This window comes from Montipora foliosa, chromosome 13, assembly GCF_036669935.1.
Source record: "Montipora foliosa isolate CH-2021 chromosome 13, ASM3666993v2, whole genome shotgun sequence".
NCBI classification, from domain to species: Eukaryota; Metazoa; Cnidaria; class Anthozoa; order Scleractinia; family Acroporidae; genus Montipora; species Montipora foliosa.
Window position 1 is genome coordinate 7,973,717 of NC_090881.1, and position 26,240 is coordinate 7,999,956.

At 39.1% G+C, this 26,240-nt stretch overlaps 1 protein-coding gene across 1 annotated transcript in view; it reads left to right on the forward strand.

The window, feature by feature from the left end:
- LOC137982609 (dynein assembly factor with WD repeat domains 1-like) overlaps window positions 1–26,240 on the forward strand; it is a 49,791-nt gene that overhangs the window by 10,666 nt on the left and 12,885 nt on the right. Inside the window, exons 5-11 of the mRNA XM_068829732.1 lie at window positions 1,879–1,937; window positions 5,220–5,342; window positions 6,200–6,239; window positions 7,680–7,739; window positions 15,188–15,295; window positions 16,330–16,436; window positions 23,066–23,153. Of these exons, the coding sequence (XP_068685833.1) occupies window positions 1,879–1,937; window positions 5,220–5,342; window positions 6,200–6,239; window positions 7,680–7,739; window positions 15,188–15,295; window positions 16,330–16,436; window positions 23,066–23,153 (585 nt within the window). The remainder of the gene's footprint in view (window positions 1–1,878; window positions 1,938–5,219; window positions 5,343–6,199; window positions 6,240–7,679; window positions 7,740–15,187; window positions 15,296–16,329; window positions 16,437–23,065; window positions 23,154–26,240) is intronic.

Genomic DNA, 26,240 nt, shown 5'->3' on the forward strand with positions numbered 1-26,240 from the left:
ATAGCTCAGTTGGTTCGAGCGTCGCACCGGTATCGCGAGGTCACGGGTTCAAACTCCGTTGAAGTCCTGAATTTGTCAGGCTTCTTGACGCAATTGCAAAAATTGCATTTATAACTGCGAGGATAATAGCTTCACTCGAAAACTCAGTTACTTACCAGGAAAGTCCTCCATGGCTGTCCACAACGTTTAAGACCCCCTGCCTTGAAACTATTCTGTACCCAGAGCTCTCACGGTAAAATAGGCAAGGGGGAACCATGGACACTGGAAATCATCAGCTACTGGTCTGACAAACTCTTCAGCATATTAGATTAGTTTACACTTGACCATCAAAAATTGTATTTTACCAATTCAGCGCAAAAGTCAGGTGTTATTAAATTTTGTTTATCACGTCCTTGAATCCCTGCGTGTCTCCGAGTTCCGACGTCCTCGCGTCCCAGAGTCCCCATGTCCTCAAGTCCCTAAGTCCCAAGTCCCCATCCCACTTAGCCGCGCTTAACCTTGGTGAACTTTTGTATAACAAAGCTGCCAGACGCTCAGAGTGCATTCTTAAACTTGTGGTGAAAAGAAGTTGTGAGGGAACTTGAAAATGATCAACATGTCAGCCTAGAAGCCAAATGAATGTTTCTCAATTCCCTTTTATTTTCTTCAATCTTTCTGGGTTTAGTACTTTGCTAGTAACCACATGTCTTCTCATGGGGCTATTTACCTAAGACTTCTACCATGGTACTACAATGATATACAATACCATGGACACTGGAAATCATCAGCTACTGGTCTGACAAACTCTTCAGCATATTAGATTAGTTTACACTTGACCATCAAAAATTGTATTTTACCAATTCAGCGCAAAAGTCAGGTGTTATTAAATTTTGTTTATCACGTCCTTGAATCCCTGCGCGTCTCTGAGTTCCGACGTCCTTGCGTCCCAGAGTCCCCATGTCCTCAAGTCCCTAAGTCCCAAGTCCCCATCCCACTTAGCCGCGCTTAACCTTGGTGAACTTTTGTATAACAAAGCTGCCAGACGCTCAAAGTGCATTCTTAAACTTGTGGTGAAAAGAAGTTGTGAGGGAACTTGAAAATGATCAACATGTCAGCCTAGAAGCCAAATGAATGTTTCTCAATTCCCTTTTATTTTCTTCAATCTTTCTGGGTTTAGTACTTTGCTACTAACCACATGTCTTCTTAGGGGGCTATTTACCTAAGACTTCTACCATGGTACTACAATGATATACAATACCAAAACAATATGGTGTACTATAATTAGAGCTACATATCCCGCAAAGACAACTTGAATCTCCCGGAAGACCAAATGCAGCTCAGTTGACAATATGGAATATTAGGTGCTGTGTTACTGCACTACCATACGTACGCAATACATGCCAATTTTTTTTAAAGATGACAGGAATTTTTTCTTTGTGACAAATGATAAATAGGCCGGTAGAAAGGTTTTTAACCTCAGAAAAAGATCTGTTTCGTTGTTTGAACATGTGAGCCAAAGGGCCTCTGCTGGCACAACTTCTTGGTGACCCCTTAAATGGTCTTACTGACCCCCGACTCGAAAAAATGACTGGGACACTGCAGTTCAATACCACCCAACTCAGTCCCTTCTGTTTTTGAGTAACACGTACCACAGGCAACCCCGTGCTCATGGAGAGTCTTGTTTACCCCTGGGTAATGGCATTTATCATGGTGTGCACCTATAGCAACTTCAGAGAATCATGTATTCATGTCTAATGCCTAACTTTCAGTGTGATCTTAATAATTATTATTACTACCGGTACATTGTAAATGCACTTGTTGATGTTCGGGTGGAATTAACTCGCTATCAGTCATTGCTTTATCACTTATTTTGTTGTACATCATTGTGATTTCTTTAAGGTTTTGAGAGCACACATCCTTCCACTGACCAATGTTGCCTTCAACAAGTCTGGCACAAGGTAATCTAATGGCCTGAAAGTTCATTGCACATTGTATCAGAGGCTTGTGTTTTTTGAATGTTGGATTAATAGTCATCATTACCAGCTGCAAATCAAGCTTATGCGATTAAGTGCTTGAACTGTAAAATGGACTTCCAATCTGGTGCATTTGGTTTTCTCTTTGCTTGCTGGTCCAAAAGGGGCATTACTAAACGATGAAACAGTGAAACAGCAAAACGAATTCTAACTGACAAAGATTGGATCTGAGAGTAAATGTCATTTAGGCCTACATGTAATTAGGCCTAAAACGTTATTGCCCCTAATATCAGAGTTAATCTGAATCCTAATCTTAAATCTCAATGATTAACGCCTAAAACGATATTTAATCTCAAATCCAACCTTTGTTGGTTAGTACCGGTATTTAAGACTCATTTCCCATTCATATATAATTTAAATTATTAACCTGTTGTACCTCAATTCAGCCTTTATTGCTTCAAGTTTTGAAGGCAATATTTAATGAATTATGTTACAGTAAATTCCAGTGCTGAAAGTTACCTTCACTTTAAATAAAAAGACTCATTTCAGCAGAGTATTGGTAATACGTGTAGAAATGAGTGGATAACACCTTCATGTACAGTTAAGCTTGGCATGTTGAAATTGTGAGGATGGTTATAATAATATATTCATTATCTGAACAGTATTGTATAAAACAAAGTCAGTTACCATATTTTGGTAACTAATCCTGTCAATGACAAAATGAGAGAAACTCAGTTTATATTATATGGAATTTAAATTTGGAAGTCATTGTCATCATTTCTTGTAGCTACAGTGTAATTATATGATCATGATTGTTGCCTTGGGCAAAGAAGTGCAACAAAAAGTGTCCCTGGCCAATAATTTTGTTACATGTAGCTAGAGTGCACTATTTGATGAAGGCTGCTTAATTTTTATTTAGATCTTTTTTTCCATTCACTTCTCAAGTCTGGAAATTTTCCCGGGGGTGTCATGAATATTTCAAGTTTTTGAGAAAATTTGAATTGAGGATGAGGAAAACAGTGACTTTGTAGTGTTTGCTCTCTCGATCACAGACCCTTATAAATTTATTGACAGTAATAGTAGGTGGGTATGAAATAGTAGTCACACTTGTACTGTGTGGGTGAAATCCCTAGCCCTTTAAGTAGCTATTTAAATCAATGATGCAATGAAAAAAAAAAAAGCTATTTCCCTTTTAAAAGGAACATGGGTTTGTAGTGGACGTAGATGTTGTTAACCTTTTCAGCATCAAGGGCCCCCTGATTGACAAGTAAAATTGTCTGGCGTTAGACAGAGCAAACTATCTCTCTCAGGAGGAATATATCTGTTGTAGTTCAAATTTCTGTTGGAAATACTTACCAGTCTGGTTTGACCAAGAATAACATTGAGTGGTGTTTAGTACAAATCTACACAATTTACTTGTAAGCCTAAACACTTGTTCTAGAATGGTTAGCTTTCATGTAAGGGTAGGGAAACTGCCTGAAGTTTAGGAATTTGTGTTAAGCTTTGAATTTAGTGATTATAGAGTTATGCAAGCACTCTTATTAACAGTTGGGATTCCAGGAGGTGTATGACAACTGCAGGTGACATACTGCAGACTGCCTACAATGCAAATAGTGCTGATAAACAGTATTTAAGTACATGTATAGGCACCCATTTGATTAGCACTGATAAACAGCATTTAAGTCTATAATGCATCCGTAGACTGTGTGACTTGCATGTTAACTTGCTTAGTGCACCCTGTTGGCTCGCATTACTTGCAGCCAATTGGCTCACTGGCTTGCACATTGTCGTCACTCTGACGTTTTGAGTGCCCGCCCTTCCTCAGAGCTAAACTCTTTTTTGTCTTTCACATAGTAGGACTACTTTTTCTAATGAAAAAAGCAGTGATATTCTTTCTTTTAATAAGTCATTTGGCAATATAATTTGTTGCTCAGATTTTCAAGTAACAAGAGCAGTATACAACTACCGGAAATTAGTAACCACATTACAATAATGTTACAATGTTATTATTATTTTGTACTGTAACAATATTAATAAACTTCAATTTATCTTGAAATGAAGTTATACTCATTTTTCAAAATGGTCTGTTTACAAGCTCGATCATGTAAAGGAAATTCCTTTGGAATAGTCGAAAGTAACATTTAGTAGCACTGCACAGATCTAATCTTGGAGGAGATATACATTGATTGGTGGACATTTTCTATGCATGGAATAAGCTCATTTTGATAAGTGTGTTAACAACTTTCTGGCTGATTTGTGCGTGATTTCTTGAAGCCACTTTGTCATACTTTCCTCTGTGAGAAATTTGACTCCTGTACATGGGACAAGATTTGAAACAGTTCCCATTTTGAGACTACTTTCTTGTTGTTCCTGTGAAGAGGTTGGCGTTGCTGTAAAAATCATATTCAATTCTTTTCAATTCTTCTTTTACTCTATAAAAATCTATTTCATTTATGCTATTGCATTGGCGTGAGTCTGTCATTTTATCACTGATATATTTACCACAAGTGGCTCTGGTGCCTAAATGTGAATAAATTTTTAAGTTTGGACCAAGAGTGGTCTGGGATTAATAAGAAAATATTCTGGTGAATAATTTAACAAGTTAGGTTGAGTATAAAGGAAAATCTTCAGATTTGTTTGAAAAGTCTGTGAGGGGTGTTGTAGAGGGAGTGGGGGTAAGGGTATGCAAGGAGGGAAATACCTGGAAGGTAAGGAAGGGGGGGGGATAGAACTGTGAAAGAAGGGTGGGGTGGGATAGAGGTAATGGCGGAAGATGAGCAAGGGGTAGGAGAAGTAGAGCGGAAGAAAGGAATTTCGTGTTCTTTTTGAGACCCCCAAAAAACCAAGCCCCTGTTTTTTAACTACACCCCCAAAAAAGGAAAATCCCTTTTTTAGACAGTTGATGAAAATAAACCAGTATAATTAAAATTGTACCAGTTAAACTAGTTTGTACCAATTCAAAAGCAAATTATACACATGTACCAGCAGTCAAAATTGAACTACAACATATCTATAGTAAGTGTGCAGCCCCTGTACAAATTTCTTCAAATTGGACAGTTTCTTTAGACAGACTGGATGTACAGCTGCCCTTCAGCAGCCAAATAAACTAAAAAACGATCAGATTGGAGCACTAATTGTTTCTGATACTATAATTTTAAAACTATTACAAAATTTTCCAAACACAATCATACAGTACACACAAGAGAGTCCATAATTATTACATGTATATGGTATTAATAATAATTAGCCATGCATAATTTATTCCAGTTTTATAACAGGTAGCTATGACAGAACATGTAAAGTCTGGGACACAGCTTCAGGGGAAGAGCTTCAAGTACTTGAAGGACACAAGAATGTGGTGTATGCAATCGCACTCAACAATCCCTATGGGTATGTTGTCACATCTGTTAAAGGAACAGGAACCTCTTTTAAATTAAAAATATAATTATGTACAATGTAGGTTGCATTTGTAAATTGCTTTTAGGGAAAAATATTGATGTTATTCTCAGTATTTTAGTCATTTGAGGAATTTGCAGGCTTTTACATAATGTTTGGTCATCTGGGTTCTCTTTGAAAGCATGCAGTATACAAAAAATTCCTCGAACTGTTTCCCTCTTACTAGATTTTGCAATTACAAAGCACATGAGAGTCACTTACATTTAGGTAAAACCTATTTGAAACTGCATGGTGACCCTAACATTTTCTGGCAATGAGAATAAGAAGCCGTGAACTATTTTTAAAATTAGGGATAGACCCACTCCCCTTCTGGTGCAAAGATTCATTTTAGCAAAAAAAATATTTTGGGGTTAGGGGCACTTTAAGGGCACGTTCGATTGACCATGTTCCGGAATAGGAATACATGGAATAGAAGTTAGAAATCCTTCGTTTTTGCGGGGATTCACATTAATATTGTCAAACATCTGCTAAAATGCAATTTTAAACATAGCTTTATTATTCTTGTTGCTGCAAAATGCCATACATAGTGTTTTAAATCATCACTCCACGTATTCTTATTCCGGGATAGGGTCGAATGCACCCTAAGTTAATTAAACTAATTATACCGGATGGGTATATACATGTATAGTATGACTTTGTGTCCTTAAGTTTGGTTTTGGATGATTTTATGTGTTAATTTCCTTGTGATAGCTACAAATTAGCTAGTTTTGTCCATTATACAAGTCATGTAATTATTTTCAAGATACAGGTGTAGTGTAGTTTCATAACTTCCCTTCATTGCTTTTCTGTAGTGACAAAATAGCAACTGGCTCTTTTGACAAGACTTGTAAGGTGAGTGTAAGTTTGAGAGCGGTATTAAATTGAATCTAGAGATGTCTTGGATCCTGTGCTTGCTATAATTACCTGGTTAATTCCGAGTTGGACATATGTAACAGCCAATTACTGACTTTATCTAGACTACATGTACTTGTACAGGTATGCTCTCCTGCTCAATTTAATTTACTATAATTACTGACCTCATTTCTGATCCATTTTGCAAGTTACACCTGTATGTTTCCTTGTTTCCAAAAGTTCAATTATGACCCTCGCTGGTTATAGATTGCACTGGGAAAACTCTGGGCCATTACTACAGTGTAAGTGGTTGGCTTGCAGCCTTGGTACAGTGCAGGGCTCAGGGGCATTCAACAATGAGAGGTCTATCTACAGTGTACATCTAGAACTCATGGAAACAATCTGGTAAAATTTAAGAATCCGATCCCACCAACGCGTCGGCCAACGCGTCGGCCAACGCGTCGGCCGACACACCACCGACACACGACCGACACGTCGGCCAACACACTACCGACACGTCGGCCGACACACTACCGACGCGTTGGCCGACACACTACCGACACGTTGGTCTAAACACTACCGTCACGTTGGTCTAAATACTTACTCTTTATAATTTTGTTAGTTCTTTCAGTTGGAAGCAAGAACAACTCCATAAGGAACGACGAAAACACCATTGGCAAATAGCCGCCATTTTTAAAATGAAACACTAGTACCTAGGTCTGCTCGATGTTTTGGCAAGGGTCGGCTACTTTGCAAGTCGACTAACCTGCTTATTTTTCATGCATTATAAAGGACTGGAAATCTGCATAGCCCAGAGGAACATCAGATGCAGCCAGGAACTTAAGATCTGAAGGCCCAGTTTGATGAGCTTGAAGAACAGCTAGCGCAGGCCCAACAGGACGCCGATGAGATGGCAGACTTGGTCCGGCAAAATGAACTGGAAATGGCCACCTGCAAAGATCAGCTGAAATCCAAAGATGACCGCATTAAGACCCTGGAGCAGCAGCTGCGAACCTTGCAGAACTCAGATCCACCAGCTGCAACAAACCATGAAAGTGCTGCGAAGGTCGACCGCAATGACCTTACTGAAATCCATCGCCGATACGCAGCAGTGCTCTCCATTATGACCGAGAAAAAGTGTAACAGAACTCAGATCCACCACAGTCGGCCGACAGTCGACCGTCAGTCGGCCGACAGTCGGCCGACAGTCGACCGACAGTTGGCCGACAGTCGGCCGACGCGTTGGCCGACGCGTTGGCCGACGCGTTGGTGGGATCGGATTCTTAAATTTTACCAACAATCTTACATAATTAATTACTTTTGTGGTTAGAACTTCAGTTTGTAGCAGTTACAATTACGTATTTTACACAAAATGTATGCAGTGGACTGTGAGTACATGGTACTTAAATGTAGTGTTCGTGTTATCATTGATATTTGCAGTTGTGGAGTGCTGATACAGGAAAATGTTATCACACCTACAGAGGTCATACAGCTGAAATTGTAAGTAGTTTAATTGTTTTGGTATGTGTATTTTATTGTGTAATGAATAATATAATACAGTCAGCACCAAAAGAAATGCATGGAGAGCGCCAACAACTAATTATAGTCAAAGAGTAAAAACTTTCCATGGTTAATTTTAATTTTCAAAGACTATTAGAAGCTGTGCTGAGATAACTGCCAATGACTGACATCTTGAATGATATCAACTAGCTTCAATAGTACACTCTCCACTTAAAGTTGATTCCACTGTGTGCAAAACCAGTTCTTTTACCGATTGTTCTGCCAATGAAGTCTGTCATGGCTGTTATTTAATTTATGACGGTGGGTTTCAGACTACTGATACATGTACTAAAAAATGTAGCATTTTCTGGTTGGATCGTCATGTTGCAACCTGCAGTTCCAATCTAGATCTTTGATTTTTTCCTGCAAATTAATTTGGTCCTCAACAAAAAGTAACCATTTTGAGTGCAATTTATGAATGCACCTTATTATGCAAGTTTTGTTTTTGGTAGAGTTAATTACACTTTTATTCTGACTAGTGTAAAGTCTGCCCTTTTAGAGCAGATCCTGACAAGACTAATGACTGTGAGTTTATGGCAGGTGACTTTATCAAATGCCTTTTCTCATGGTCATTATAGGCAACATTTTAAAACGGAGTGTTCAATAGTATTCTCAGCTGGTAGAGGTCAAGGTTAATATTGCATAAGCTATAGTGCATCTTCTAATCCCTTGTGAAAGACAGACATGTCTTCTGCTCTGATATAGATTGTATATTAAAGGTAAAGGGTAACATGTGACAGTGAACTAGCGTTACTGATAAACTTTAGCCCCCTCCCTCTGTCAGTGCTCTGTTTAGTCGGGTATTCAAAGCTTCAACTACTGTACATGGATCAGGCGATGCTTGAAACAGATTTTGATCAAATGAGACAGGGATCGAATTGGCAACCTCCAGATTAGGCCGTGCACTATTCGATTGGGCTGCAGATATGCCTGTCTCAATATATTTAATTCATCTGCATGTGGTGCAAAACGTTTTAATTTTTGGTATTTCTTGTGTGTGGTTAAAGTAATCACTGATTCAATGGAATGAATGTAATAAAATAAAATAATATACAGTAAAGTTTTTACATACATACATACATTCTTTATTTAACAATGCAGGTTAAGAGATTGCAGTGAAAGCTGATCTGGACATGCTATGTATAAATGTGTAAAATCATCAGTGTTTTTGAATGTTATGGTAGAACTACGACCAAAAGATATTCTGCCAAATTATAGATTTGGAGTGTTTTACAAGATTTGCTTTAAACGATGCAAAAGAAGGTAAAGACTTGATATTTACGGGTATACTGTTCCAAATTGTACTGGCTTGATGAGTGAAGGAATCATTATTTCCTTTCCAGAAAGTACGGGTTAGATCAAATTTAAGGTTCCCTCTTAGATTGTAGTTAGTTGCGTGCTTAATAAAGAGATTTGTGATACTGGGTGGTGCTAAGTTATAATAAGCTTTGTAAACTATGCATGCCAGTCTCTTTTTGTAAAAATATGATAAGGAGTGCCATTTGACTTCAGATAAAACTTTAAGCTTTGGGATAGAGGGGTCAAGATTATGAACAAGTCAAGAACAAGTCAAGCAGCACAGATTCCTCCAAAAGCTGTAATGAACTTGAACAACCCCATGGAGAAATACAATAAATGTGCTTGGTAATGTGCCTTTAAAATAGATATACGCTAAGGTGGGAGGTCAAATGACTTAATCTGTTTAAGTTTGTTTATTTTTGCATTAAAGCAAAGCTTATTGTCTTATGTGACTCTCTTAATCTGTTTAAGTTTGTTTATTTTTGCATTAAAGCAAAGCTTATTGTCTTATGTGACTCAGACTTGATGATTGAGTTGTACAGTTAATCAGATGATTGTCCAAGATTATAGGTTGAATTGGTCCAGTGAAAGGAGACTTGGGTATAAACATAATTTTGGTTTTAATAGGATAAATTTACATGCAATTGAGTAGTGCCCAGCTATGAAGTTGTTGCAAAACCTTTTTGGATGTGGACAGCAATTAATAGAGTCAACAGATTCACCAATCACAAAAGCAGTTGAATCGTCGGCAAACATTTCCATATTTGAAGAACTTGATGAATCTAGACAGCTTGGGAGGTCATTTGTGAAGATGGTAAAAAGTCTGGGACTATACAATACTTTATTTCAAAATAACATACAAACATAGTTATTGAGAAAAAGGAAACCCAGAGGTAACAGCCCTATATCAAGGGTCTCCTAAAGAAAAGAGGTCATTTGAAGTCACTATAAAAAACTAGTTAATAGAAATATGAAAAAATCAGATAAGAAACAGATAATTATCATAAATAAATATAAAATGGCCGTTCAATAAATATTCATATGATTCTTCAGTCTTGATTTAAACTTACTAACGTTAGGGCTATCGCGAAAATTGAATACATTAATAGGAAGATCGTTCCAAGGTTTGATAATTCTGACAAAGAAAGAATTTTTATAACAATTCAATTTTGCGAGTTTGGTTTGTAACTTATATGGATGGTTTGATCTCGACTTAGTGTTCCTGCACAATTCAAAATAGTCATTGAATTTTAATCCATTCAGATTGAATACAATCTTATAGCATTCCACCAGGGAAAGAAAATCCCTCCTTAGTAAGGACCCCTGTGGTACCCCCGAGGGAATCTTCATTGTTGTAGAATTGTAGCCGTTGATTGAAACTTATTGGTTTCTGTTACAGAGATAATCTAATGAAGATCCAGTTTAAGGCATTATTGTATATACCAGAAGCTTGCAGCTTTGGAGGAAGGAGATGATGGGAAACACATGTAGTCTAAAGCTTTTTGGAAATCTATAAAGATTACGCTGATAGATTTCCCATGATTTAGAGCGTATCTCCATTTTTCTGTCATGTGAAGTAGTAAGCAACTCCGTAGATCTGCCTTTCCGAAAACCCCATTGTGAGTTGCTTATAGCAGATTATGGTGCTCCAGAAAAGCATCCAGTTGTTGGCAGACCAGACTTTCTAATAACTTGCTTGATTGACTGAGCAAATAAACCGGACAATAGTTTCCACAATTCAACTGGCAGGCTTTTTTGTGGATGCAGCGTACTTTTGCTGTTTTCCACTTTTGAGGAAATTTGCAATCAGCAAAGCTCTTTTTTGCAATAATGTAATAGCTCTCAATGAAGGCATATCCAAGTAAGCGAAGCACTTTGCTGTCAATATTATCAGGTCCAGAGACCTTACCCTCTTTAATATGGTGTTTTGTGCAATGTGATAAGAGTTCCTGATTAACAGTTAAAGATGGATGAGTAGGGGTAATTCTGTAGATGTAGTTTGTTAGTAAAGGAGGATAAGGCACAGCATTAGTGTTCAAGGTGGAGCAAATATTTGTAAAGTAAGAGTTGAAAGCATTTGCTTTCAGGATATTATCTGTTAAAAGCAATCCTTGCGAATCTGTGATGGGCCCAATTACGGAGAACTTGTTGGTGCCTTGATATAATTTGACTGTTTTCCAAAATTCTTTGCTGGATTTCACATTGCAGAATTTATCCTTCTATTAAGCTAGTTCAGCAGATCTTAATAACGTAGTGCAGGGATTTTTTTGTTCATCCATGGCAAACTACTGGTATTTGATTGAATTTACACTTTTCTGATAGGAATATGATGATTGATGATCAATCAATTTAGTTATACAGTCAGAGTGTCCCATGCCCAGACAGAGTCATCAATGTCATCAAAAATGTCACATATGTTCCAAGGAGCAGTTGCAAATCCTGTTTTAACGCAGAGATGTTTACTTTAATTTCTTAAAATCCCGAATTATTCTAAAAGTTGGTTTTTGATAGTTTGGTCTAAGATTTATTGTAGTATTATGTCAAATGGTGGTCAGAAATTCCAAGGTTGCAAACACCATGATGAAGAGACTTGTGACTAACTGAAGTGATGATCAGGTCAACGGGAGTAGATAAGTTGCCAGCAATTCTGGTGGGAACATTGATGACATTCTTTAAATTAAACTTGCTAAGTAGTTGTAGAAAATTCCGCGTCAGAAGTAAGTCTCCAGAATTGGTAGAGGATGGTAGGAAATCCCCCAACAGTACAATGTTTGAGTGCTTTCTCCAAAGATTCTCCATCAGCAGAGGAAATTCATTGAAGAAGTTTACTAATCCGGAGGTCTGTAGATGGAGCCGACTAAACGTTTTTGAGAGTGAAAGGAAATGTCCACCCAACCATCCTCAATTGGGGAGTTATCTGATAAATCCTTGAGATTCAGCAAAATATATTAATGAACCGCTGCCTTTCTTGCCATCAGATCTGTTCCTTCTAGTGATTTTATAGCCAGTTATGTTTATTGATGAGTCTTTTTTTCTGCTCCGAAGATGAGTCTGGGTAATGCCAAAATGTCAAACTTGACGGCAAATAACAAAGCCTTAACTTCATTTATTTTGCCCAGAAGACCATTGCAGTTGAGGTGACCGGGTTTTAAGCCCTGTTCAAATGAAAATGAAAAGTATCCAGTAGGAGCACCAAGTAGCCGACAAAATTCGGGTTTTTGTGTAGCGTTCTAACACACTTCCCAGTGTTCAACTCTAACACTTGCCCGATTGCCAACCAGCTTTGAAAGGCTTAAAGAACATACTATTGGACAAATGGCATTTAATTCAAACCAGCCTAATCTCAAAGAGATTTTCAAGGAATCTCCCTTGATCTCTTACAGAAAAGGAAAAGCCAATAGAGATGTGCTTGTCAAAGCAAAACTGGGAAGGCTACTAGAACACAATGGACACACAGCAGGAGTCGCGTTGGTCTGTCAAACCCATTTTACTCACGTTACACAAAATTGACATTTTTGCAAGCCTCCTTAATAGGCAACAGGTCTTTAGAAGGTGGGCAACCGAAAAAACCATGGGCAACCAAAAAAACAAAACTGGTTTGCCAAAGGGCAAATCAGTTAAAAAGTAAGTGCCAAACACTGCTTTTGCTCCTCATGACGGCTTGACCACTTGAATACAGTATGGTCATCTAAAGCAATCTTCTTTATTCCTACATTGTCATGCCAACAGCTTTTTGTGCTAATGGGAAAGGCCACAGAAAAGGGTGTGAGAAAGCATGATGTTTTCCATTAACTGTCAGTCTGATTAAGTGGACAGATCACGTTATGAATGAAGAAGCTCTAAGATGGGATCAGGAACCATGGAGAGACATTGTAGTGGAAAGAAGAATCAATTTTGTCTTGTAGGTCATGTGTTAAGTAAATAAACATCGACACCTTTATGTGAGAACACCCAAAGTGACAGTGGCATGTATGCCAAATCAAAGGAGGTGTATAATGTACAAGTGTAATAGACCAAAGAAGACCTGGAGTACCACAGTGAGAGTTGACTTGAAAGCCCTGCGGATATCTTGTGGGAAGTGCTGGCTAAAGACAGACAGATTGGAGAAGACTTGGGGTGCATTGTTGATATGGGCCAAGAGGAATTAACTAAAAATGATACCTTTTAAATGTAAGATTCTGTTGGTGGATCTGAGGTTGATAAAAGCTGAGGAAATGGAATTCTCTCTTTCTTTTGTCAGGTTAATGATTGAACCTTGCAGTTGGCCAGCTCCCACATGCCTTGATACCAGTAGCTCAGTTGGTGGAGCTAAGTACATTGCTATGCGACAATTTACACTTAAAACGGCATGGTGCCCCATGACCATGTATATTTAAAAGAGGATTTTTGTCAATATCTGAAGAATGGACCCAATTAGAGCCAAGTGTTGTAAAGTTTTCCTTTCTTGCACTGTCTCTTGGCTCTGACATTACCATGTGCTCCGAGCCCTTCTGGATCCAGATCATACATTACATCATAAACCTGGTCTCTGGTGACATTAAGGCCATATTCTAATCAGATTTTTTTGTGTATTGCTCTGTATCCTAGGAGCTAATACTAGGACCCTAGGTCACATTCCACTGCTGCTTTCTTTCAAAGTAACAAAGCCTTCGATCAAGGGAACGAACACTCAAGGATATTGATACGCTGGAAAGTCGCGTTTCAGAAAATCCAGTGCTTGGGATCTTTGCAAGCCTTGCTGGGTGTAATTATCGATTCAGAGCTTCTTCACAGTTATCACCTTCAGTCCGGGTAGCCTCATGCACATCTGCCATATTGGCTAATAAACTGAGTGCACACACATTGCACAGATTAAAGTATTGAAGCACGCATAGCATGATGGTAGTGGCAGTGCTGGGCCACGGTGAAATTCATTTTCACTTGCTTTTCAAGTTTCATTTTATATTGAATTTTTATTTCAGTTTTGGCTGTACTTCGATCTTAGTTTTATCTTGAAGTTCAAGTTTTACTTTTGCATTCTATGTACTTTAGAATTTTGATTTCATTTCTCACTTCTGTTTGCACTTATCGTACAAAACTATTCGAATTTTCAGTGGCAATGCTTGGCCACCATACGCCATGATTCCTATTAATAATGAAGGACTTCTAGCACTAAGAAGGGACCAACCCCATTGCTATGGTCTCCATTGTCGTTGGAGGCAGAGAAGAGAGACCCTGGGAACAAGGTTGAGCAGAGACCTGACATGAAAACACTTTTGCATGCCTGAATGTTTTAGTTCGGACATGTATACGTGTTTTTCTTTTCCAACAATTATAAATATATTATTATTATTATAGTAAGCATATGAATAGTGTTGCCAATTGCAAGCTAAAATGCTAACATGGAAAAGAATACAATGGACACAAATCTCAACTCTACAGTAACACAGTGCTTAAATGTAATAAACTTGAAGCCCTGTACCCGACAAAAAAAGGATGTTTATCAGAGGAAACAGGATGAGGCATCCAAAAGGTGACTATAGGTGTGTCACATACCAAGGGTTGTAATAACATACATGTAGTGTGGCCTCCATGGAGTCAACTATGGCAACAACATTACTGTTACATGTCAAAGATCTGTAAGACCCCTCTTTTAGAGTGATGTGGTGTGATACTGTACCTTCATAGTTGTTAGATGTGAAGGTTGTGATCATGATTCCTAATAATTTGAAGATCTTGCTAGCAGAGGACTAGCTGTTATCTGGAGGAAAGATCAAAGAGGCCCATACAGAAAGGGGAGGGATGCTCGTTGTCTCGCTTAGGGGTGTAAATTTGAATTTTGGTCTCACGTAGGGTGTTCTGGGCAAAATGCAATCATATGTGGCTGTGAAGGTCTCCTTTAGGGTTGTGCAGGAAGAAATATAAAAGTGTATCTTTACATTTTTATATTTCTTCACATAGGTGAAAGTATTGGATGAGAATGTCTTTTCCATCATTAAAAGGCACTGTGTTTTTGGATTATTTCTCTGTGTTTTAGTACGGTCTCTTTTGGGGGTCAAAAAAGCCTGGGCCATGCCCAATTATCAAGTTTTATTTTTTTTGGTGTACAGGTGTGCTTGGCATTTAATCCACAAAGTACTATTGTGGCCACTGGAAGTATGGACACAACAGCCAAATTGTGGGATGTACAGAAAGGAGCAGAAATTTCAACATTATCTGTTAGTGTTAAAGACACTTAACTCTCTTCAGTGTTCTTACATGTAATTTAAGTGAAGTTCTGCTGCTTGGCTTATGCACTAGATTGTTTGCATGTGACATGACTGCCATATTGGTGTACCTTAGCAATGAAACGGTGGCTATTTTTTTGAATGTGATCAATTCTCAGGGAACTGAATTTCATTTTAACAGAATTATTTCCTTTTGTTTAGGTAAGTCAATATGGCGACTGGTCACATCCGTGAATTAAACAACTGATATAAGCTTCACATTTTAGTTATGATTACTGCTTTATTCCACAAATGCGTTAATGTAGAATATTTTTTGAATATTATAATTATTATGAAACGCTCTAACCAAATATTTTATGGCACATCGGCAGTAAACTAACAATGACTCAAAAAGCCCCCATTTTCAGGGATGCTGAAAGAATATATTAATTTGGTGGCTCAGGTTTTATCCCCTAAGACAGATACAAAAACTGAGACTGATAGGCACCAATGCCTTTCCAAAAGAGATTCTTTTTCTAGCCACTTAAATTTTCTGTACACATTCGTCCCTTCCCCCCAATGCAGTGATGACAAAATTCTCCATATTTGTGTTTGTTGAGTTTCAAAATTCAAATACATACTTAATTGACCACTCCCCGTAGGGACTTTTCAGGGCCAATGAAACACTGCAATCAATGAAATGACAGAGAAGTCTCTCCCTGACTTATACATGGAAAAGACAGACATGGTTTTACGCCACTTGTATTCTTGCTTGACACTTCTCATTGCCTGTGTTCTGTCTCAGACCTCAAAAATGCAAGATGCATGTTTCAAGGATCAATGTTTTTGTGACATGATTGGTTTCTCAGGAGCCATCTTGACACATGTATGTCATTCCCTCTGAAATTTAAAGTGCTCTTTTCTCAGAACAAGAAATGCCACCCAGCATGCGAACTTTCAAAGAAATCAATGGGGCCTGAATAATTGCTTATTTTAGGTTTTGATGATGACACAAGAAAATGCTGGACTTTTGTTTTCACACATAGGGTCATTCAGCAGAGATCATATCTTGCACATTTAATACAACTGGTGATCAACTGCTGACAGGTTCATTTGATCATACTGTGAGTGTATGGGATACAAGAACAGGCAGGTGTGTATAATCGTAGAGCAAACTTACTTAGGATTGCTCTGGCGCAGTGCTACATGTACTAGCAACAGTGCATACATGTAATAAATTAAAGGACGACCTTCAACCGACGGGCATTGCGTGCCGTCGAGCAATTTTCATATATGAAAATCCCACCAAAGCTGAAATCCATCCAATCAGATCGCTACTATAAGCAATGCGAATGTCTATAACAGAAAGAAACGGTTGAAAAGTCTCTGCAACCTTAAATAATTATTTCAATGGAGTTGATAATGTAAATTGGCCACCGTACAGAGATTCTAAAAGCTGACGTTTCGAGCATTAGCCCTTCATCAGAGCGAATCGAGGCATTATGGGTTACGTGTAGTTTTTATAGCAGAGTAGGAGCTAAGAAAAGATAAGAATGACAGAATTCCATTCACCCTCACTTTCCATCCTCATAATCACGCAGTCAAAAGTATCATTCTTAATAATTTTAAATTACTCCAAAATGATCCCGAGACTGGTAGAATCTTTTCGCAACCTCCACTTATTTCATTCAAACGCGACAAAAGCGTAGGCAACTTTTTAGTTAGAAGCGCGCTCAAAACTAACGAGCAACCCGGCACTTTCAAATGCGCCCGCTCACGATGCAAAACTTGTCTTTTCATTGTTAACACTAGCAAGATATCGGGACCTAAGCGATCTGTTAAGATCACCGATCGTTTCACATGTACCTCCGCAAATGTCATTTATTGCATAACCTGTACGTTATGCAATAAATTATACATTGGCGAGACAGGTAGACGACTAGGTGACCGATTCCGCGAATACCTTCGCCATGTTGAGACGAATGACAAAGATGCATCTAAGCCAGTCGCTCGTCATTTTAGTCTCCCTAAGTACTCCAAAACACACATGGCTATCTGCGGCCTTTCCCTACATCTAGGTACGACGGAAAGCCGCAAGAATCTAGAACAAAAATTCATCTTCCAAATTGGCACCCTTAATCCTCGCGGTATTAACGAACGCTTTTCATTTAATTAATATATTCCTATTTTTCACGTTGCCATGTTACCACCAATAGCGTAGCTCCTACTCTACTATAAAAACTACACGTAACCCATAATTCCTCGATTCGCTCTGACGAAGGGCTAACGCTTGAAACATCAGCTTTTAGAATCTCTGTACGGTGGCCAATTTACATTATCAACTCCGTTGATAAAACCAAATTTTTGTATACTACTTCCCCACCGACGCAGCACCACAGTTTCTTTAGAAACTACCCCCTTCTTTCTACATTAAAGTTTGTTGGAGGTACTTTTGGCTATTACTGCCATTTCTGTTCAACTGTAAGGGATAAACTTTTTTTGCACAATGCACATGCATGCTTTTCAAACGAGAGAATGCTGTCATTACCACGCAACTGTGTCAACTGTACAATGTGCTAACGCAAAGTTAATGTTTGTTTGGAGCATGAGAATCTGATTGAATCAATTCACATGCAGATTTGTCAAAATTCCCTGCATTTGTTCAGGTTTTCATGCAACATTGAGCAACAAAGTCTTTTACAAATTCCATTAAATAGTCTGGAGCAAACTCTTTCAGCGATTTGTTCGTCAGTAAGAGTATCTTGTAAATTACTCTCTTCTTGATTGGAAGCCAGTGAAGTTTCCTCAATACTGGTGTGATATGTTCTTGCCTCTTGGTTCGCGTAACCAATTTTGCTTCGGAGTTTTGAATTCGCTGAATCTTCAGTGGAGATTTCTTTATCTGGAAGCCCGTATAAAAAGCTGTTACACTGGTCGAGTTTAGATGTAATCAGGGCATGGCTGAGTTTTTCCGTGGCTGCATTGTCAAGATATTGTCTAACTTGCCCAACACGTCTCAGAGAGAAAGATGCAGATTTGCAGAGTTGGTTGACATGTGCATTCATGTCAAGATGGCAGTCTAGTGTTACACCAAGATCACGGACTGAAGACGCAAGCACTACGTTTGATTTACCAATGGTGATCTCAGAAAGAAGGTCGTCTGGTTGAAATCGAGAGGGCAACTGTATGACATCCGTCTTTGATTCGTTGCATACTAACTCATTATATGCCAACCATTCAAAGATAGGCTCAATGCATTTCTGAAGATTAGAAACGCCACTCTGTAAAAGAGACGTATCAATCGATACATAAACTGTGTATCGTCATCATGGACAGCACAGTTGAGACCATAGCTTTTAATAATGTCTTCAAAAGGTGCAACATACAGAGAGAACAAAGATGGTCCGAGCACAAAGCCCTGTGGTACACCTCAGGCTAAACGGATCAGTTCCGACGTCTCATCACCAAAATTGACAGACTGCATGCGCTCACTCAAGTAAGATTTGAGCCAATCAAGAACTGTACCATAAATACCATAACGGTCCTGGAGTCTCTTGAGAAGTATCTGATGATTAACCATGTCGAAAGCAGAGATCAGGTCCAGCAAAACGAGGATGACATCATTGTTGTTGTCTAACGCCAAGCTGATGTCATTATGGACACGGAGTAATGCTGTTTCTGTACTGTGGTTAGGCCTGTAGGCAGACTGCATTCGAGCATAGAGTCCATAAACTTGCAAATACTGATGTAGCTGATTAGATACAACACGTTCTGTTGTTTTCGATAAGAAGGACAAGTTTGTAATGGGACGATAATTCTTGAGAAGCTCAGGATCAAGATCTTTCTTTTTGATGATAGGGGTGACCAAGCCATGCTTAAATTGCGAAGGGAATACGCCAGTCATAAGTGATGAGTTGATAATTGCAGTGATAGGGTGAACCAAGACATCAATGCACTTCTTTATAAGGACGGTAGGTATCGGGTCCAAGCTACAGGACTTCGTTCGTGATGACATCATGACTGATTTAACATCTTCAGATGTCACTGGCCTGAAGGTACTCAGCTCATAACTTGATGGCGTAGGTTGCTTGTCATAACGATGACAATCGCCAATGTCAGAAGAAGCCATTAACTAGTCCAGTAAATCAGAGATCTTAGAATCAAAGAAAGTGCAGAATCGTGTAGCAAGTTCATGCCGGTCAGTATGGGTAGGCAGGATTATCTTGTTCTTTACAGTGAACAGCCCATCAACGAGATTGAAGAGTTCAGATTGAGTCGATGTAGAGATTTTATCAAAGTAGTAGTTCCTCTTTGCATTTTCAACAGGAGTGTAGTACTCACTTGCCTTCTGTTGGTAAACTTGTTTTTTGATTTCAAGGTTTGATATTTGCCATTTTCAATCCCATCGACGGTTTTCTCGCTTTAACTCACGAAGATGATCAGAAAACCAAGGAGAAAACGTTGACATTCTTAGCTTGACTGATGCGTGGGTGTCCCTTAGATCAGAATCGTATTGTGTAACAGCAACATCCACATCAGATGACCTATTGCACCTGATTGATGTATTAGCGACATGTTCCACAAACAGTTCTAGGTTGATGTTTTGAAGTTTCCGTCGCTACTTAAGACTTTCGACAAGACAGGGCGAGGAAAATCGCTCAGGAAAGTTATAGCATCGTGATCAGATGGCATGCTGAGTAAGACCTGAAGGTTGGTTACCAAATCATCGTTAGAACTAGTAATTACCAAATCCAAGATGTGTCCATGATTGTGTGTGGGTCTTGTTACATGGTGATTCAAACCCGCAGAGTTGATCAAGTCGACGAGTTGGACAACATCATTACCTGTTGTACCAATGTGGAAGTTAAAATCCCTGGTGATTAAAAAATGGTCGGGCGTTGCCGCTAGGTTTTCAACAAGTTGAGAGAAATCATCAAAGAACATGTTCGAAGTTAAGCCATTTTTCTTGGAGGTTGGAGGTATAGTAAAAAACCTGAGCAATTTACTTCCAAGAGAGATTTTCAAATCAAGGCATTCAATTGAAGTAAATAAGCTATCATTGACGTTTTGCGTCACGGTAATCCCTTTACGGAATATCACAGCAACACCACCACCACCAGTAGAGTTTGTCCTCGGTGTATGCACAATGTCGTAGTCGTTAAGAGTGTTGGCAATATCAGCCAGTGTCCTGTCATCTCGATCATTGCCAGTCAACCATGTTTTTGTAATAGCCATGATGTCCATTAGTTTTGCGATGCAATAAAATCAGTCAAAACAGTTGCTTTGTTCTTTATAGATGTGGCATTCCAAGAGGCAACGCGTTCTCTTGGTTGATATTTCAACGGGATCGGTTTTGAGATTTTTTAAGTTCGACTTTGGCACGGCTGTAGCACGACGCTTGAAACCATTTAAGAATTTGACTCTGCCGTGTAGCACGGCAAGCTCTGTCGTGCTACACGACTTTAGCACGGCATGGTTTCAAATGGTGTGCTATTGCCGTGCCGAAATAAATAAATAAATGAATGAATAAATAAATAAATAAATAAATAAATTATAATAACATTATAAAAGTGGATAAACCGGTTTCTTGTGACTGGGATGCATGCGCGTAGAAAGAGTTCCTGGGTGCGAGTGAAAAAAATGGCGGCATTCATGAGAACCCTTCCGCCTGTTGCAGGAGGGAATGTTTCAGAGGCTGAAGAAGATTCTTGCTCACTGGGTGTGGATGAAGGAACAAACGTAAGCTCAACATAAACATTTGTACAATGAGAAGACCATGGATCTTTTTACTCCAACTGAAAATGTGAAAATGCAGCTCACTGCTGAAAAAATACAACAACAAACTCCATGTCCTTGTTTTTCATCCCATAATTTCTTAGTTAGTTTCTTTCTTATCAAATCAACTTGCTGATTAGAGTTTCGTAGTGGAGGATACTGACACATACCCAGCAGAGCCCTAATGGCATCTCTGTCGCTTCTTTCTCCTGCGGTTGGATCAACGGTTAAATCCAGCTTACGTGAAATGGTATCTCCTAAATCCAGGAGGGACATACATGAGAGAGTCATCATTTTCAAATACTCTGGGCTATTTTCACACTTTCTTAGCAGGATCCTCCATCGACCTTTCAGCTGCCCATAGGCACCCTCAGTTACCATCCTTGCCCTACTTAAACAATAATTAAAATACCTTTGCTCTTGGGAAAGGATGGCATTTGTATATGGTTTCATTAATCACGTTGAAAACTGAAATGCTGAGTCCCCGTTTTTAAGTGGAGATACACGTATCCCATCAATAACTTTCGCAATATTTGAAATGACTGTTCCTTATTGCACTTTTCTCCACAAATTGGTTGATTGGAATATAATCGAGTCGTGAGAGTTTCCCGGGAAGCCACATCTTCCCCACTTGAAACGGTACCTCGCATCTACTAGTGACATTCAAACAAGAGAATAAAAGTTTTTTGAACTCAGCCTCATCCTTTGGAAAATGATGGGTGACACACTCAGCCCAAAGGTTTTTAACGATTGCCTCACAAATTTCCTGCACGATTGTTGAGACAGTGGATAGTCTAAAGCCAGTCATTTGTGAGATGGTATAATAATAATCTCCTCTCCCAATGCGGTATGGGCAGATACCTAGCCTACACCCTGGAGAAATCGGATTTTCTGCAACGGTTTGTCGTTGTAATGTAGCTCTTGAAATTCTAAAGGTCTTCTTACACGTTGCATCCGAATATGTCCTCCAGACAGTATCCCACCATCCTAAATTTCTGTGTAGTCGACGGCATGATGGCAGTGCACTTGCCTCTGTAGATGTCAGCAAGATAGTGATCAAACAACAGACGAGGATCACTAATCTTTTTCTTCTAGCAATGGCATGGGGTAATAAGGCCTGCTGCAATAGTCGCTTCCTTCTCCTTGCAGCCTGGGCTTGTTTAAAAAACACGAAAGTGCGCAAACGTTCGTCAAATCCCCCGTCAGGAACACCCTCCGGATTTATCCGTAATACCGATGGTTCAAGATCGTCTCTTTTGTAAAAGCCAATAGTTAAGCTCGATGTTTGAAACCAAGTCGTGCCAATGTCGTACCACATTCGAGCGAAATTGAATTTAGTGCGGCACGACTTTAGCATGGCGTTTGAAACGGACCTAAGATGAACACCGTTGCATGGGTTGTTGCGTTGGCGTATTTACACGTAGTTGTCAATTGTGAAAGTTTGTTTGAAATTAGAGTAATTAAGTAGTAAGGACATCTGTGATTACTATTTTTTGGAGGGTATCGCTCCATTTTTGGTTGGAAAGAAGGAGGAGCTTTTGGATTGTGATTTCTATTGGCCTTAATTAAAGGCTGTCTTGTATGAGAAGTGATTAACCGAGCAAAAATAACAAACTGTATGATGCACATCTTCATATGAATTACATGTAATAACAAATTGAATACACAAGAAAAGAAGGTTGACTTTTCTTTCCTTATCTTATCCTTTTTGCCTGATAACGACGCAAGTAAGATAGTATCAACACATTAACACATAATAAATCCTTTCTAGCATTAATTTTTATTTTCTCATAATGTTTAGAAGATTGTTTTTGTTTCCCAAATTTTATGTTTCTGATGGGAAAACAAGTTTTGTGTACATTGCAATTTAGTGACTTTCGCATATAAAACTGTTTTACTTCAATTTGTGTAATGAGTACCACAATTTGAGTGTATATAACTCTGACTTGTTTCTCCCAAACCACAAGTTTTACTCATTTCTGGGAGTGAATTTTTATTTATTTTCAGACGAGTGCACACCCTTATTGGCCACAGAGGGGAAATCTCCAATGCCCAATTTAACTTTGATAGTTCATTTATAGTCACTGGGTCAATGGTAAGTTAAGAAGAATTTTACATTCACATAGTGTTTGTCCCATTGTGTTTTTTTTCTGATGAATATAAGGTGATCGCATGCTAAATGTGCCTTGTGAACTGGTATAGCGGAGCTCAGACGGAGCTCCATGGGTAAGATATTTTGGGAGAATGCGAGAAGTTTTGGTTATGACGTCAGCGTACGTCTGCCCGCCCGTACAGACTGTCGGGGAGGAGGTGGGGAGACAGGACAGCCTCTGGGAACGGAAATCGCATGGCAGCGTTGCATTTGGCAACCCGCGTTTTTCTGGCGGGAAATCATTTTAGTGACGAGCAATGGGATAAAGAGCAGAAGAGAGCACGAGAGAAGAGGCGACGAATTTTGAGAAATTTTAGCGAAGAAAACTTCGAGAGAAGCCGAGGAAGGAGAAGAAGAGAACATTTCAGTGATGAACACCATAAAAGCTGAGAGAAATACAATGTAGAACGAGAGACAAAACACTTATTTAGAACGGTGGACTTTCAGGTTATGTTTTCCTTCTTAACACATGCCTCACTAGCTCTCATATTTTGTGAAACTCGCTAAAAAAAACGAAGAAGGCCTGAAAACGTTTGCAATTCCGTGTTGACAGAGATTTTGCCATATTTCAACAATCACACACCGCGTCGCCATTCACAGGGCTGGAAATTCACACTCGCAAACTCGCAAAATGCGAGTGATTTTGATAATCTGCGAGTGAGAAAAATATCCACTAGCAAACGTTAGAATCATCCATGTGTCCCAAACAGTTGGAGAAAGCTGTTCAAAGGCAAGAAGGATTGTAAGGACAACATAATGATATGAGGCAAATAAAGCAGGGCATGCTGAGCTGAGAAGAGCACCTTTTTTTGTTAGCCACTGGCCAGCGATATTGCACCGAGGCTCTGTGCCGCACCTGCGCATTCATGTGTTGTTGTTGTTTTTCCTCGTGGTTTTGGAGCTATCGTTTTCATTGCATATGTCAAAAATAACTTTTTTCTGTAAGAGGCCCTCGGGGCCCTCGACCTCAAAAAATGAGTGCCAGTGGCGGGAACCAACAGGGGATTACACAGCTTATATGAAAACAGGTCTGCAATGGCAGAAGGATTTCACCATCGATCTAGTTTACAAAGTAGTTGAAGGACACAATGAACTTGTGGAAGAAATACGGTGTAAAATATGTCGAGAATTTTCGAAGGACAAAGCATCTTCAGTTAGTAACTGACAATAATTTGTAGTGTATAATATTGCGATGTGGTTTGGGTACTGATGCCATGGACATGCTGATAAAGGGAAAATTGAGGGCCCAAAAACAGGCTGATTATCCAGCCCCAGAGCTGCAGTAGATAGGTGGTGGCTATCAGGAGAACGACAAAGGAGACCATCACCAAAAATTGAATACCTTTCGTTATTAAACTTTCAGCTTATTAATAGACTGTGCGAAATATCAGTTCTACTCTTTATATCAAATGTGGCCATTAACATTTCAAGAAAGAGTTTGAGGAGAGGGGAAACCGGGGTACCCGGAGAAAACCTCTCGGTGCAAGGTAGAGAACCAACGAACTCAACCCACGTATGACGCCGGATCTGGGAGTCGAACCCGGGCCACAATGGTGGGAGGAGTTAGAAGGAGGAGTTAAAACCACTGCGCCATCATTGTGGCGACAGTCTACACTAAATTAAAAAATTTCGATTTATAGGCTTTTTGTGTGAAATGGATGTCCACTCGTGAGCTGCTTTGTTTGTATATAAATATTGTCAGTCAAACGGAAAATGTTGTGAAAGAGATAACTGTGCATGTAATTTCAGATTTAGTTGTTTATTAAAATTGCTGGTTATTGTTTGCAAGGCTTGTTTCTTTACTGCTGTCAACTCAGAGGGTTTGATCACTGTAAACATGATTAATTTTCTACTTTATGCGGAAGCATAATTATTTCCATATACACTATATTGCTTTCTGGGGTTAGAAAGGGGAGCTTTTAGGCTTGGCTAAATTGTATACATTATACTTACGTAGGCGTAACCATTAATTAAGGAATTTTAGTGCATTGATACAAAACCCTTCTACTGACCTAGCGGTATATTTTTGTGCAGCAAATTTCCACTGTATAGTCAGAAAGATATTATTTGCAATCTATGGTTTGTGGATAATTTTCTGTTTCTCATTACTTCTCCCACCAAGTTGTTAACCAAGGGCCGTTTACTCGAAGGCTGGTGGTTGGCGCTAACCGTTGGTTGAGAGGTATCAAAACCTACAGGTTTCCGTGGGATTTAACGCTGGTTAGCACTAACCATGTTTTGAGCAACCCCGGGCCGGATTGGTTATTTCCTGCTCAGTTGCAGGATTTTGTCTAATGTCTAAGTCAGGATCTAAAGTTCTGTACAAGCTACTTTAGTGTAGGAAATGAAATTAAGGTATTCAGGAAATTAACATGAATTTAAGGTAAAGCGACTTTTTAATAAACAAAATTAACGGGAAGGAGGAGGTAGAATTTCACAATAAAGGAAATTAACGCGATTAAGACACAGTTGGTGGTGACCACTGGAACAAATTTATTCAACACTGGATGGAAAAAAAAAATCACTGAACAAAACGGAAAGAAAGAAAGCTTGTACCTTATTTTATTGTTTTGTAGGTGTCATGAATGATTCCTTGGTCCCAGAGGTCTTTCTTGAGCGGCGTGTAGGGGAAAGCATGTGGCTACCTTGGACTTGAATCTCACTTTCATGTAGAGGCCAGCTGTCAACGCATCAGATCCTGACCCTGGCGTCTGCATGAAAGTGAGATTTAAGTTCAAGGTAACCAGAGGTTTTTCTCTTCTCGCCGCTTCGCGACTCGTCTTCGCCACTTTGCGGCTCTCTCGCGGCTCAACAAAAACCTCTGGGACCAGGGTACATGAATGTCTGGAAAGGTTTCAAAATTAAGGTTAAAATAATAGAAATTTAGATCGCAGAAATTAACGCTGCACTTTATTAACGCCGCGGAAAATAACGCGCGACTTACGCTTAAATAACGCGTGACTTAAATTAATGCGAATTTTAACGATTCGCGTTAATTTCAGGGGGCGTTAATTTCCTATAATAAGGGCG